Source organism: Hesperophylax consimilis, chromosome 12, assembly GCF_061612785.1.
Source record: "Hesperophylax consimilis isolate HC1 chromosome 12, BYU_Hcon_1.0, whole genome shotgun sequence".
Classification (NCBI taxonomy): Eukaryota; Metazoa; Arthropoda; class Insecta; order Trichoptera; family Limnephilidae; genus Hesperophylax; species Hesperophylax consimilis.
Window position 1 is genome coordinate 8,791,663 of NC_142847.1, and position 16,900 is coordinate 8,808,562.

At 36.3% G+C, this 16,900-nt stretch overlaps 1 protein-coding gene across 2 annotated transcripts in view; it reads left to right on the plus strand.

The window, feature by feature from the left end:
- The window catches only part of ckn (CRK like proto-oncogene, adaptor protein), a 159,644-nt gene that overhangs the window by 128,944 nt on the left and 13,800 nt on the right, over positions 1-16,900 (plus strand). For both annotated transcript variants that reach the window (XM_089638105.1, XM_089638106.1), the window contains exons 3-5: positions 853-1,131; positions 11,666-11,853; positions 12,320-12,505. In XM_089638105.1, coding sequence (XP_089494231.1) covers positions 853-1,131; positions 11,666-11,853; positions 12,320-12,505 — 653 coding nt within the window. The remainder of the gene's footprint in view (positions 1-852; positions 1,132-11,665; positions 11,854-12,319; positions 12,506-16,900) is intronic.

Consider the following 16,900-nt stretch of genomic DNA (forward strand, 5'->3'; position numbering starts at 1 on the left):
CGACCCCTGGGGGTCCATATAGACACTTTGGGAACCTCGGATCAAAATAGATAAATATAAAACCTGAGAACTTGATTCTAACAGTTTTTTCGAATAATTTATGAACATTTAGACATGTGAATTAAACATTATTTATTATCCTTCCAAATGTTTGAAGTGCCGTTAATAACAAGTCTACGTAACGGGGAGGGCTCCACTGGACAGGACAAAATATGAAAGATAGGTGATTACTAAATAGACTTCTTTATAATTAATTAATTAGTCTGCAGTATGAAGGAGTGTTGGTACACATAAAAGTTAAGTGGCTGTCGTTATGGGGACGAACACCGCATCCTAGGGTTCAAGGTATAAGGAACTGGAGAGTAGGCAGACAAGAGACCTTTACTAAAGGCGGTAATCGCATCTGTGATGATGAATGATGAGTGAATGATGATGTGAAAAATCATCCGAATAACTGATAATTTCGAAAAGGATTTCGATTATACCGACCACTATTCGTAATGCGTTGTCATCCCTAAAATTCTCTTGAAATGATCTTTTGGTACCTGAATTAATTCGAATAATCTATCATTGCGAAAAGGGGTTTCGATTATACCCACCACTAAATCGTAACATGTGTTCATCCCTAAAATTCTCCATGATCTTTTGGTACATGAATTAATTCGAATAATCGATCATTGCGAAAAGGGGTTTCGATTATACCCATCACTAAATCGTAACATGTTGTCATCCCTTAAATTCTTCATGATCTTTAGATAGGAACTTAAAAGTACCTACTTCAAAAATGTTCATTTTAAATCCAATAGAAATGTTTTAACCGATGTTTTAATGTGTCTTTTTCTTCTTTCCCAGTGGGCGGAATGTCCCGCGGCGGTAAGCCCGCCCTGCAGGCTAAGCGCGTGGCGCCGCCCGCCGTGCCCGACGCCTTCTGCCCGCCGTCGCCGGGCCCGCACGCGCCGTGCCCTGGAACGCACGGCCAGCACGGGCACGCGCCGGGCACGGGCCCGCACCTGGTGCCGCCTGGCCCCGCGCACCGCCACTCGGGCAGCAGCTTCGGCAGCTCGCAGGGGTACGCCAGCAGCGAGGATGCGCTCATGCAGCCGCCGGACACGCCGGTCGCCAGTATCAGAGGTAAGTTATTGTTACATCCGAGCCCATTTAGAACACTGCACACCTAGCCCAGTCAATGAAGGTTTTGTGTCGGAACTAATTCCCCGGAAGCTGAATTTTTCACAGATGTTAGAAGACCTTTAGACATGTATTTTTACAAAAGTCCCCGACTTTCCCCCTTGTGCTTCCTTCCCCACCCCCTCTTGAATATATTTTTCAAAGCCTTTCGGAATACGCTAATATCTCCTTAATGGTTTTATAAAATCAGATTATTTATTTTTTGTTTATTAGTTAGTTAGTTAAACCCAGACCTCTAAAAGTGATGCTTGACAATCCCACCCAAGCCATTGATATTTTGCGAAAAAAAATAGCATAACAGAGTACCCTGGCATTAAAATTTATTCCGACCAAACTCCACCCCAAAGAAACTATCTCGCCAATTTACGATTAACCCTAGACCAAAGAACCCGAGACGGTGAAATAGGTCTCACAATCAAATATAAGAACAATAAACCTGTTATTGTAAATACAAAAAACTCCCCACGAAACTAACATTTTACTACCAAAATGTTAGAGGTTTGCGTACCAAGCTCAACACCCTAAGGTGTAATATTCCAACGATAAATAACGATGTGTACTGCCTAACAGAAACCTGGCTTCATGAAAATATATCTTCCCCTGAATTAGGCTTCACCAACTACGATGTTTACCGGCTGGATCGTGAAAATATTATTGGCGGCGGGGTTTTAATATCGATCAGAAAGATGTTCCATTCAAAACTATTAAAACTAAAAAATAAAAACATTGAACAAATAGCTATATTAGTGAAACTCAAAGCAACAAAAATAATAATTGTGTGTGTGTATATCCCCCCCCAAGTTAGTGCTGATGTGTATTGTAAACATTGTGATGAAATTGAATCTTTGAAATTGAAATATCCTGATGCAAAATTAATAATTTTTGGGGATTTTAATCTCCCAAATGTAAACTGGGTACAACCCACCGAGTCTTCAAATCCCATTTCTGCTAAAGCCCAATTAATCATTGATATCATCAACTTTCTCAACCTTAAACAATTAAATCATGTTAAAAATATAAATGACAGAATTCTTGACCTTGTCATATCAAACATAAATAATAGTAATGTCAGCGAATCGCGTGAATCAATAGTATCCATTGACTCTCATCATCCCCCTTTACAAGCGACCATTTATTTGGCACCCATTGAACTCCTTAGTCCCCAACCTCCCGTTCACGAACTAAACTACAAGAAAGCCGATTATAATCAAGTGCGGTTATATCTTTCTTCGCTCAATTGGTCCCGCATTTTTATGTCTACAAACGTAGAAGAAGCAACAAATGTGTTCAACTCAAACCTTTATGATACTATTGAAAATTGCATACCAACTTCTATTGTAAAACGTAACGACTGTTACCCAAAATGGGTTAGTACTGAACTAAAAAAACTCATTCAATGTAAAAAATTGCCCACATTAACTTTAAATCCGATAACTCCACTGACTGCTATAAAATTTTTTCTGTTTTACGAAATAAATGTAAAAGTCTATCTAAAAAATGCTATTCAGATTATATTACAGATGTAGAGCAGACTATCAAGTCAAATCCAGAACATTTTTGGAATTATGTGAATTCTCTTAAAGACAACAACGGCTGTCCTCGATCAATGTATTCAGGGCGAAAACATGCTGACAGTGATCAAGAAATAGTTGACCTCTTTGCTGATCATTTCTCAAGTGTTTATGAACAGAAAAATGAAAATGTAACTATACCTGAATTTAAATGCACCAATGTAACTGACATATCAACATGCCACATTTCTCTGGATGATGTTAATACAAAGATCAGATCTCTAGATTGTAAGAAGGGGTCAGGTTCTGACAAAATTCCACCGGTATTCATAAAGGAATGCGCTCAGTTTATAGCAGCTCCACTTCAACACATATTCAATCTGTCACTTCAAACTGGAATATATCCTGATCCTTGGAAACTTAATCACTTGACACCTGTATTTAAATCAGGTGATAAAAATTGTGTTTTAAATTATAGACCAATTTGCATACTGTCTACCACCCCGAAAATGTTTGAAAGTATTGTCTTAGATAAAATTGCTGTTAAGTTTAGGCATATTATTACTCCAGAACAGCATGGTTTTGTGACCGGTCGGTCTACCACAACCAATCTTCTATTGTATGAACACTATATCTGTGAAGCTTTCACGTCTCGTGCACAAGTAGATTCAATATATACTGACTTTTCAAAAGCCTTTGATAAAGTAAATATTAATATCCTTCTCGCGAAACTGCAAGCCCTTGGTATACATGGATCATTCCTAAAATGGTTGAATAGTTACCTCTGTAACCGCGAACTGATGGTAAAATTAAATAATAAAGTTTCATATAAATTTAAAGTAACATCTGGAGTTCCTCAAGGCTCTCATCTGGGCCCACTTCTCTTCGTATTGTTTATAAATGATTTATCTTTATGTTTCGAAAATGTCAAATTCATTCTATTTGCAGATGACCTAAAGCTTTTTAAGATTATAAAATGTTTAAATGATGCACTTATCCTTCAGCATAATATAGATAGACTTGCTAGCTGGTGTGAAATAAACAAATTATTCCTAAACGTAAAAAAGTGTTTCCACATGTGTTTTTACCGTTCACGGACTCAGTGGCGGATCCAGGGGGGGGGTCACGGTGGTCATGACCCCCCCCCCTGGGCCCCAGCCCAGGGGGGGGTCATGACTACCTAGGTCCTGGGCCCATCCAGGACCTAGGTGGACCACTAATTAAAATTGTTAAACATAATGTTTTTATATATTTTTTGTCACAATATAAATTTTATTTAAGTACTTTCAATATTTAATTAATTTAATATAATACTTTGTTTGACGGCAAAAGCATTATTCGGGAACGAACGCATCGAAAATTCGAATGTTACCGCGTCACCGCGCACCGCCACCGGCGCGCGCTTCGGCCGCCACCTTTCATATTATTATGACACATTTCGTGTAACCACGTGTGACGCTTGCGCGCGCTTTGTTTCGACTAACGTCTAGCGTCTAGCAAAACCTAACCTCAATCGGAACGACTAAACTTTATTAATAAAGTGTTTACTTTTATTTGTTTACTAAGTTAAAAAAAATAAGTTCCAATATAAGTAATAGTGTTCTTAAAAATTGTTGCTGCAAATTCAATTCATTACAAGAAATGGTAAGTAATCTAATCAGTTTCTTCATTATGCCAGTGTATGTGTGTTTAAACTCAAATGTTATTTGTTAATGTTCTAAGGCTGGGGTTAGACTCGTAAGTTTTTTTCCTGTAAATCGCTCTTGAAGGCGAGTTTGGCCAAATTCCCAATGTAAACGACACCAAAAGTCACTTAACGTAATTTTAGTAAGTTAAAGAACTTATTCTTTCGGAAGTTTTTTGACAGGTCTGGACAGGTCTAACGCGCCCGCGCGAATTACCAGCCTTCCTATACTTCCTAAAGCAATTCTTAAGGCGAGACACAACCTCGTTCATCGAGGTTTTGCCCAAGGCTAACATTTTAATTTATTTCGGCGAAATTATAATTGAATTTAAAAAAAATAAAATTATGCCGCACGAGGGATGCAAGTTATTTATATTTTAGATTAATAAAACAATACCTTACAATTAATATATTTTACGTTCAACGATTTTAAAACTTTATAACCCGTGTATAACTATAAAGTTAGCGGACTTAGCGGTAAGTACCAGATTTTATTTTTCTAGATGATGAATTAATAACTTCGGAAGTGGACACATTTTTAATATTTGTAACAAATTCTTCAGAATCAATTAAAATGAAGGCTAAAAGTGTGGATAGATTTTTTTACTAAGATTACGAAAACGTTAGTAATTTTTTTTAGAAATGCATAGTATTATTTTTAATGATGGATTTTGAATGATTTACATGAAAATGTTCCGTCTCCGATTATGTTCCCTTAATTTTGTAAAATTCCACACTGATTATTTTTTTTATACGGCAACACTTTGATATCCGGCGAATTTTTGAATTTGACGTTTAACGTTCACTAGATTTATTGTTTGTTCTCTGCGAACTTAACCACTTAACCTTTGATTTGACTTTTTGCATGAGTAGGTGGTTTGGTATATTTATGCTTTTTGCTAAAGATGGCGGTGTTTTGACAGATGTTATGAACAGAACTCCGTACAATTTCATGCCATTTTTGTGACATTCGTGTTGAAAACGTTCTTTTTTAAATGACTTTCGGCTAGTTAATTACCCTTTTTATTCTACTCTTCGATAGACTGGATAGACACTTCATACCTACAGTGAATATTACAGTGGAACGATTCAAATTCTTTACCAGGAAGCAAAGAAATAACGGTCAACAAGCTGTTATTATTTGTCTATTTTGTCGTGACAAGCAAAGTGTTACAATAATAATGTCGAGTCAAATTCTGCAAATGCAGAATGCTACGGATATGGTTGGCGAGTGGAAACGTTTTAAGCAATCATTTCTTTTATATATGATGGCGAATAACTACAACGAGGAAAAGGAAATTCAAAAAGTTGCAAGATTCCTACACACAATACTATGTTGAAGACACACCTGACAACATGTTATATTGTGGTGAAATAAGAACACGATTAATAATTGTAATCTGTACTGAATTGGTTGACAATTGACATTACACGAGCCTACGCCGCCCGGGCTTGCGGAGCAAAAGACAATCTTAATGATATACCTAGTGTTACCATATCCAACAATACCTACTTTTTACTTGTATATATTATTATCAAAATTAAATTATAACTTCTTGTAACTGTAACTGACCGGACCTAAGTCCTCCATCACAACACAAGCAAGCATTTTCGGCTTTCTGTGGTGGTGGTAGGAGTTATTGTTGGGTTATTCGTAACCCGAGAATGTTTGTCTTTCTTTAAAAAAAAAAAAAAACTTGACCACGACTACGTGACCCCCCCCTGGCGCCAAAGCTGGATCCGCCCTTGCACGGACTCCAATAACCATATCGTATTCAATTAACAATAATGAAATTGCATTAGTACCATTTATCAAAGACCTTGGTGTTATTTTTGACAGAAAACTTACCTTTGATCGTCACTGTGAAACAATTTCCAATAAGGCCATGCAAATTCTAGGTTTTGTAATGCGTAACACAAGGACTTTTCAAAACATTGAGTCAATTAAATTACTCTACTGCTCTCTTGTGAGATCGCACCTAGAATATGCATCTCCTGTATGGTCTCCGATTTATACCTGTAACTTACACCGCTTGGAGAAAGTACAACGAAAATTTCTTCGATACGTTCAATTCAAATTGAGACAGCCTGTAATTGATATCTGCTATAATACATTAATGTCTGGTCTAAATCTACCACTTCTTTCTACCCGGCGAACTATTAATGACATTCTTATACTTTTTAAATTACTGAACAATCTCATAGACTGCCCTCAAATGTTAAGTGTTATAAATTTTCGTGTCCCTGTTAAATCAACTCGACTCCACCATCTTTTCCACAGTGACAATCATAACACTAACTATTTGTATCATTCACCGTTGGCGCGTTTTCACCGCACTGCCAACACGTATACAGACCTTTTTGATATTTTCAAAACCTCACCGTCTTGCATCAAGGCAAAAATACTTGGTTATGAATGTAATTGATATGTTTGTGAAATGTAAAGTGTCTGTTTGTACTGCATCATACTGACTGTTGTGTTCTTCTTTATGTGTAACATATATATGGTGTTCTATACATATACATTCCACATATATACATATATGTGAAATGTATATGTATAGCATCAATAAAAACTGCTTGTGGATGTATTATTTTAATGAAAAATGCTATTTCTAATTGTCAAGTCTCTGACAGCCCTGAACTGTGTACTTATAATCCAATGTTTCACATTACTGTAAAAGCCTTTTATGGCGTTTAATAAATAAATAAATAAATAAATAAATTAGTTACTCTAAAAAATTGTATTCTTTCATTTTTGCGAGAAAAGCTATACAATCTCTACAATTTATTAGTAAGGGAAAAATATCAGTTTTTAAAATAGTATTTCAGAATATATTTGCACATAACTTTTTTCTGAGCCTGTTAACGAAAAAAAATAAATCAACAAAACTTGTAGACAATGTTTTTAGCTATAAAATAATGTATATAATAATGGGTTTTAAATTATAATAAGGCACGTAGGCTGTTAATAAGGAGCACGGCGCGCGGCGGCTCGAACGCGCTGCGGTTCGCGGCGCAGCGAGAAATTACAAAAACCTAAGGAAAGTAATGATTAATTCATGTGTTTGCTTTTTTTATAACAAATTCATGTAACTTTGAAGAGTTTTATTGTTATTTACCAGTCTTAGTTCGGAGGGGAGGGGGGGATTATAAATATTTTCCTCTGCCCAATGAAGCGCTTTCATTATCCACCAACCGCCGTGCCCCGGTCTGGCTAAACAGTCGTATTATGTTGTATGATTGTTTGTTACTTATTATTTAAATAAAGGTATGTGGAAAATTTATGGGAATCAGTTTACGCGTCCTCAACAGTAACCCACATGCTCTAGGGACATGAATATTCTCGGGAAAACAGAGCCTACAATTTAACAGCAGCGTCTCTTGTCCACGTAATGAGAGAAGAATACCGAGATATTGATGGGAAATTAAGACAAATAGAAATTATGTATCAAGATTTAGTTACGTGGAAAAAAATATGGAGGAGGTTAATAATGATGACAATCTAAAAGAGACGATTCCATATACTGAAGCAAGTGAATACAGAATTAAGGAATCATCGAGTAGGACTGCCAAGTTGTGGATTTACCTTCTACATTGTATCGACCTTATGCTTAGATTTATATTTGCAGAGAAGTCCGGGAATCGGAAAATGCACCTAAATACTATTGTTGATATGCTTCCATTTTTCCACCCGGCAGGACATTTACCATACGCAAAATCAGCACATATGTACGTTCAAAGTATGTTGCAACTCAAATCAAGAATAACTAAAGAAGAATATAAACTATTCACTGATAATGGGTATTTTACAATAAGAAGAAGCGACAGATATTGGTCCGGTACGTGGACAGACATGATCATCGAGCAGTGTCTTATGCGACCAATGAAGTAGTAGGTAGGAGGTTTGACACTTGGGCGCGGAATCTCTGACAGCGCTTTGTCAAAGTGGAAATTTGGAACGACTTACTGCTTGAAAGTGCAAGAGAGCATTGAAGAATTCATCGGTATAGAATTTAATTTTGCTGAACAGCATGTTGAGTTGCGCGAATCACGGAAAAAAAGGGATGAGCTAGATACAGGAAAATATACATCATGGCTAAAACAGCACAGCCCGTTCACCAAGCTCTCGGGGGAGCTGGTGTCTTTATCTTCAGGGCTTATTTCAGATAATAGTGTCAATTGTGATAACGCTTATGAGGTGGACCTGGCAGCTATGCAAAAAATGAAAGGATGTTATTTTGGAGATATACGACTGAAAAGGAAAGACTTGGTGACTACCCAGCAAGATTCAAATCCGCAACTCTTAGGACGAGACAAGTTGCAGTAAACCCCCAGCAGCTATTTAACAGAATACTGTGCATTAGTGATAGTCCTAGCAAGCTTTAGACCTACTTAGGATATGAATTGGCTTCAAGACCCCTTCTATTTTTGATCAAGTCTCCCTTCGTAAACGAACAAAATCATGTATGGCGAAAGTATTCATGACGAAGTTGATTTGGAAAATGCTGCAATAGTCATCGATGGGGGATACCTCCTACACTCTGCTGTTTGGCAAACTTAAACTACTTACAGAGACATCATTAAATCATACTCACGTTTCGTCCATACTAAATTTGGCAAACATTCTATTGTCGTTTTCGATGGATACCCTGAAGAACCAACTGTAAAATATGGAGAGCAAAGACGAAGGTCGGCTAACAACTCATCGTCCGATATTGAATTTTCACTACACGTTGTTTGACTAAGAAGAAAACTTTCTTATCTAATAAGAAAAACAACAAAAATAATGATTGAAGCAATGTGAAAAACTTGAAAACAGTCACGGCCGCAGGTAATGCCGATATTGACATTATACTAACTGGCATCGAACAACTCAACATCTTCTCAAAAGTGATTGTTGTTGGCACGGATAGTGATCTTTTGGTATTACTTGTTTACTTACTTATTACAGAGTCTTGCTCCTGAAGGAAAATATATTTTTTTCTGTAAAGATGTTGGTGGAAAGGCCCTTTCAAGAACTTTCTACATCATAGAGAAACCTATAATGTTACATAAATATATTCGAAAACACATGCTATTTACCCATGCCATTACGGGCTGTGATACGACCCCATCTTTATATGGGTTAGGAAAGATAAAAGCTGTTGGCATGATGAAAAACAATCCCGAAGCAAAACGCACAGCTGAGGCATTTCTGGAAAAAGATGCAACAGAAGAGAACTTGTTGCAAAATGGAGAAAAATTCGCTCTCGCCATGTATGGTCTTGGTAGCTACTCTAATTGAAACGAAGCTCGATACTATAAGTTTACCAGACTAATGACAAAATAAGCTTTTAAAACTAAATTTTACTTGGCAAAACTACCACCGACTTCAGAATCGTGTCATCAACATTTGTTGAGAGTTTATTTGCAAGTACAGTTTTGGTTAGGAAACAACTAAACCCTATAAACTGGGGATGGAGGTATGAAAATGTAAATGAAAATGGTGGAAAGAAGAAAATTTTGAAACCATTTGCTCCTGATGACCTTCTTTTTCTGGTGTCCTGTTCCTGCAAGTCTGGATGTGGCAATTACAGAAAATCTGGATTTACCTGCTCTGGAATGTGCTACAACCGTAACGGATTATCATGTCTGAACACACCCCAGTATGACGAATAAATGGAAGACTCTTGACTAGAAAATTATTTGAATATTTGCCTAATTTTGTCATAGATAAAATTGATAAGTATATAATATAATTTACAAACCGTTTTGTGATTATAATATTTTTTGAGGTATATTTTAAGAAGCTTGCTATGCACTATTTTAAGTGATTTGTTGTTTCGGTATTTTATTGTTGATGGGTGCACATAATAAAACAAGTGAGAATTTCCACAAAAGATTTTTTAGAACTTTGCCATAACATAAGGTCTGCAATATTTTAATGTTGTGAAAGGGTAGTCCCACGGTGTTGTAGGTATTTTTAGCTTATTTCACATAACTTTATTTAAATAATAAGTAACAAACAATCATACAACATAATACGACTGTTTAGCCAGACCGGGGCACGGCGGTTGGTGGATAATGATAGCGCTTCATTGGGCAGAGGAAAATATTTATAATCCCCCCCTCCCCTCCGAACTAAGACTGGTAAATAACAATAAAACTCTTCAAAGTTACATGAATTTGTTATAAAAAAAGCAAACACATGAATTAATCATTACTTTCCTTAGGTTTTTGTAATTTCTCGCTGCGCCGCGAACCGCAGCGCGTTCGAGCCGCCGCGCGCCGTGCTCCTTATTAACAGCCTACGTGCCTTATTATAATTTAAAACCCATTATTATATACATTATTTTATAGCTAAAAACATTGTCTACAAGTTTTGTTGATTTATTTTTTTTCGTTAACAGGCTCAGAAAAAAGTTATGTGCAAATATATTCTGAAATACTATTTTAAAAACTGATATTTTTCCCTTACTAATAAATTGTAGAGATTGTATAGCTTTTCTCGCAAAAATGAAAGAATACAATTTTTTAGAGTAACTAATTAAAAACTAAACAAAAAATAAATAATCTGATTTTATAAAACCATTAAGGAGATATTAGCGTATTCCGAAAGGCTTTGAAAAATATATTCAAGAGGGGGTGGGGAAGGAAGCACAAGGGGGAAAGTCGGGGACTTTTGTAAAAATACATGTCTAAAGGTCTTCTAACATCTGTGAAAAATTCAGCTTCCGGGGAATTAGTTCCGACATTGGGTCTTTTTTTCCCTTCATTGACTGGGCTAACCGATCTGGACTCCTGCATACCAAGCCTATATTGAAAGAATCGAAATCATAAAATTCCACAGCTTTAGCCCCCTTCAAACTCAATATTTAATTTTTGATAAAATCCTTTTGTTTAAATTTGTGAATAATGGTCTGGACTCTACCTTCAACGACTTCAACCGAACTAACTTTAGAAAAAATTCCCCGTATATGTGCGAAGTACAACACACAATTTCATAATATCGACATTCATTCTATCGATATTACAATTGAAGAGGCTCCGAGGAACTAGTGTCATTGATCCCTTCAGCACCGGTGCTTAGTCGGGAATCACGCCAGACGCGCACCCAAAATTTTTATACGATTGACATTTGTCACATTTGAACGGGTTGTTTCTACAACTCGTTCTTGAGTTCAGCCGACCTCTGTGTTTCCGCCCTCCTACAACTTTTTAAACTTTTTTCGTACATATATTGAACATACTTTAAAATCATGCAGCATCAATATTTAATAAGCTTGTTTTTCCATTCCAGATGACCACTCGGATTACGGCAGCATGGTGAGCGGTGCGTCGGGGGCCAGTGGCAAAAGCCCAGGGCCCGGCGCGCCCTCCGCCTTCACCTTCCCACCACCGCAGGGGCAGCCACTCACACACATGGCTGCCGTCTACTACCACCATCAGCTGGCACTGCAGGAGGATCAGGGGATCGACATGACACAGGTAACCTAATTCAACCTTAAACACCAGTAACATCACTTTGATGCATTCCTGGGTGGAAATTAACCTCCTCCACAAATGTTTTCCACTGGCTTTGATCCTTTTCAATTCGCCTCCAGTCTTCATGCCTTCTCATTCTGCACCAATGTTCTTCAACGCAATCAGTTTACATCTTCTTCTGTGTGACGCTGTGCTGTTTCCACTGGGGCACCTACTTCTGTCGTTTTGCACTATTTCCACAAGGCCCGCCCATCACAGTCTTTGAGTCCTGCAGAATCCTATTGTTCTTTCTGTATGATTCATTTTCGTATTCTTTGTGATAGGTCATCATAAAAGATGAGATTTATCCTTGTGGTGGAGACTTATCCCAAAACTGGACAAATTTTTTATGAGTACCAGCAAAGGAATACATAATAATATAATAGTGCACTCAACTCAATGTCTTATCTTTAAATATTATCTTTTTCAGAGTCCCGGGCGGGACAGTCCCGGTTCCTCCTCAGGGTCAGCAGGTTCAGGATCCCGGCACAGCTCGGCGTCCCTGGACAGCGGGCGCGCCTCAGGCTGCCCCAATGCTGCGCGCTGCAGCCTCAGTTCCTGCTCCCTGAGCTCCGACCAGACAAGACTAGACAGGCTGCTCTGTCAGGGATTGCCGGTAGGTTTTCTGATACTCTGTGTATAGAGGTTGTATTATTTCAAACTTAACGATCATGACGTTAAATTGGCGTGATTAGTTTGAAACACCCCAACCTTACATGTATTGAAACTTCCTCTTTCGATGACTCAATGTATTTTACTCCCGGCAATCCTATTTTTATTCTTTATTCTATGTTTGAATAGGATTGCCCAAAATATTCAAATGAATTATTATTTTTATTATTGAATTAACTTATTTAACCTATAACTTATCACTTATGACTAATAAGTTATTAGTACTAACCTTCAGCTAAGATTTATTTCTAGTTAGTGTCTTACAGCTAAGATTTATAACTAGTGACTTACAACTAAGATTTTTAACTAGCAACTAAGCACTGAGACTTATAAATAACAACTTACATCTAAATCTAAGACCTATAGCTAGTGTCTTATAACTACTAAGACTTATGACTAGTGACTTAAAACTAATACATATTTATGACCAAGTGGGACTTAATACATAATACGAATTGCAACTGAACCTGAATGTTTAACGTCAAATAGTCAAAATATTGAGATCGTAAGAATATCGCATTGTGACATAACTTCCCAACGGAGCTCGTGAATAACCACTTTTGTAAATGTAGCAGTTCAGTGACATTCTGTAAATGATTGTAAATGATTCCAGCAGCCATTGTTGCCTTACCTCCTCAGTTAGACTGAAACAAAAGGATATTTCAGAAAAGTTTATTTTTTTGTGTTGTTCAGAACTCTCCAAATAACAATTGGTTCTAGAATTATTTTGCAAGAATGTATTGTCTTAACAGTTGCATATTGGAGTGCCTCTTTAATTGAGATATATTAAATATTTATTGCGGCTAGTAAATCAGAGTCCATTATTTACAGACTTCTTTAATACCATCCTGCGACAACAGAGGGTAGCATTAATGTATGCCCAATTGTTATCGCTTGTTAACCTGTCATAAATATATCATCTCAACAATGGCCAAACACACCACGGCAATTACCAAAATTGAATGGTACCAGTCAATATCAATATTATACAACAATGCCACATTGTTTCACTGATATTGTGAATGTTAATACGTGAAATAGTCTGACATCTTATAAGGAAACAAAGTTTGAATGACACTACCAAAATATGCTAATGAATGTCGTTTTGCATTCCCGATCGTTTGCAAACTGAATTTCAAACTGCTTGAATGTTGCCAAGGAAGTGCATTTTGCCGAGTGTAAAAGACACTTTTATTCAAAGTGTGGTGTGAACCAGATGTTATCTATGGAAACAAAGTCAATAAGTTCAGAACAATGATGTGTTTCTGCTCAATACTGTACTTTTTTTTTTTTACAATTATCGGTTACTTTTTTTGCTTTTTTAACTCTTAACTTCAATATCTTTGGGTGACGATACGTTGTGTGACTTTGAGTTTATGAACAACTTTTTCAATTTTATTTATTAAATTGTTACTATTATGTACCTATTCACGGTTTCCGTGAGCTAGCGGCAAACTGACGAATTTACATCACATTTGTAGTTGATTTTGTCCTATATCTTTTTTGTTTTGAGCTTTTATTTTCGAGTAACTCCAATTCGAAGTTTGATTACTTAGGTCATATTATTCAAAATATTCAGTCACATGAATTTGCTAACAATAATTGTGATTTTTTATGCAAAATACACCCCCTTCTCGGTGCCGATATCTCAATTCTCAAAGTTTTGATGTTTATTTAAGTTTGGTTGGTCCAGAGTTCCAAGAGTTATTGCTAAGTACCAGCTGTACTGTACATTACTCTTCAAATAAATCATTTTGTAATGTTTTGACTGCGAGAGTTCAGTGTTTACACACTTGTTTTCTTCTTCGTTGTATGCAATTCCTTTGTTTCAGCCTTGCTTTGTTCCACTTTGTTCATAGCCACGGCAACACTCGCACATATAAATAAATAACTATATCGTAAATTTTCGCCATATCTTTTGTTATTTGTTTGTAAGAGAAAATAGCTAAATGCACTCTAATGTGGGTTTTGTTTACACTTCAAACCGACATTATAAATTCAGAGAAACACATGCATTTACATCGTTAAAAGTTTTCTCAAATTCTGACTAATTTTAAAATTGTTTTTGAAACCTGGCTTGCAAGTTGCGAAATTTATTTTTCTTACTAAACAATTGAAAAATTTTGGAAAAACAATATGGTGCTTGTTTTAGTTTTTAACAGTAAAATGGATATACCAAAGCTTGATAGCTCATCACAGAAATGTCGTAGTGACCTTAAAATAGTTGTGTTGAAGACAGAAAAATTTATGCAAATTTCATGATGTCAGAGATCACTTTATAGAGCAGAAAATATGTTCAATATCGCCCTTGTGAAAGGATTTTGAAAATTTTCAACTTTTCTTCTTCCAAACAATTTATCAAATTAGAGACGATTTTTTTTAATCCTTCGAAAATTTCGCTTAAGTTTGTCAAATTTCCAAGAGCAGTAATTTAAAATATATTTTTGTGTTATTTTTCTTCTGCAAAACATGCTAAAATTAATATATTCATCAACCATTAAGTTTGCAATTTAAATATTGTATAATAATATAGACCCGTACATACTTCCCTTTGCCAAAGCCCCAGTGACACAACATTAAATTTATCATATCCTCCACTCTGCCGTATGTAAAAATTCATAATTTGTAATTCAGATGTGCCCGCCAGTGGCGGCCGGTGGTCAAAATATGTGGGGGTTCACCGGATTACAACATTAAGTCATAAAATAAATTAAATAAAGGTACATACCTATTTATAAAGAAGTTCTATTCTCTGTTCATTTTGTTTAGCAAAGACCTCTATCAATGCTTAACACTGATAGTGCGTTCAGTCTGTCCTGGCTCAACGTGTTAAAAGATTTTATTCTTTTTAACGTTGAGAAACATCTTTAGCTTTCAACTGAGGTCATTCCAAAGGTCACGAATGGTGCACAAAAGTTTTAGTAATTTCACAGTCTCGGGAAAGTCTTCTAATAAACAAGTACTATAAAAAAGTTGTAAAATTGATAAAGCGCCGTTAGCTTTTGAAAAATCGTCGCGGGCGTAAATTGCACAGAGTTTACCTTTTAGGTACTGAACTTTATTTAGGAAGTCATACGTTTTAAGCGTCACATTGAAATCATGTTCTGGGAAATTTGACCTGTATCGATTTTTATTAAATAGCTCATTATGGTGTTTACCTTAGGCACGGTAGCCTGAATCCAATTGCATTCTGATGTCAACTTTTCCTAAAACCTTTAAGCTCAAAACTTTTTGTAAATGTAAATGATAAGAATTATGTTTTTTGATTTTTTCAGAAAGGTGAGTTACATAAGTAACACCGCTGATTGTCCAAACTGAATCAACATCGTAAATTAAACACGTAAAACAAAATAAACTATTCAATTGATCACATGCACAGAGCTACAAGCTTTGTTATACATTGTTTTGTTAAATGATCGAGTAAACTTCTTCGATCCAGATTTGCACTCTTATTTTATTATCAGTTCAGGTTTTAGGTGGACCGGCATTTTTTATTATCACTTTGTTTTCAAAACTCGACCTATTATTCTTAATGTATTCCACATTCAAACTCATTCTTAATTTATACGTTGAACAAACACAAAAGTAATCATAAATTAGTATAACATGCAATTGATATGCCTTATTAATAATTGATATACAAGATCGATATAACCTGCAATTAAACTTCAAAACTTTCTCAGAGTAAGAAAAGTTTTAAATTCAAGAGACAATGCCTGGCAACGGCGAGTACTGACTGAACTGATAATAAGTAATCTGACCATCACTCATCTCTTAATGACAAGTTTTATCCTGTATGCTTGTATCGAAGAAGCGTAACATTCGCTGAAAAATAGCAGATGGTAAATTGAAACAACGATATCGACAATAATATCAAACATACGCGTTTTAGTTTAACTTTCTACTGAATAAACCGTTCCTTCTGATGTGGTGGTAAAACTCCGAACGCCGTTCTTGATATGGTATTATTTGCAAAGAATAGTATGTAATGGTATGGACCCACGCTTTCGACTGTTCCACAGAATATGCGACAAAGCAGTTAAATTTTGGATCGCAATCGAAAACGAACTGCTACGAACATAGGCACAAGTCAAAGTCGGTCTGCAAGTTAAGCGCGCTTAATAAGTAGGTACCTTTTGAATGAGATATTATAACCGAACCGAGTTTCGTATTGTGATTAGCCATGTCGGAAATCTTGTTGGTTGTTCGGCGCTCGGGAGCACATATTAGCTGGCCGCCACTGGTGCCCGCTATTGTCATAAACTGTCCGTACAATTCCTCTCATGTATAATTCATCAGCAGTTTCTTTCTCAACTTATTTCCAACGGAGACTAAATCA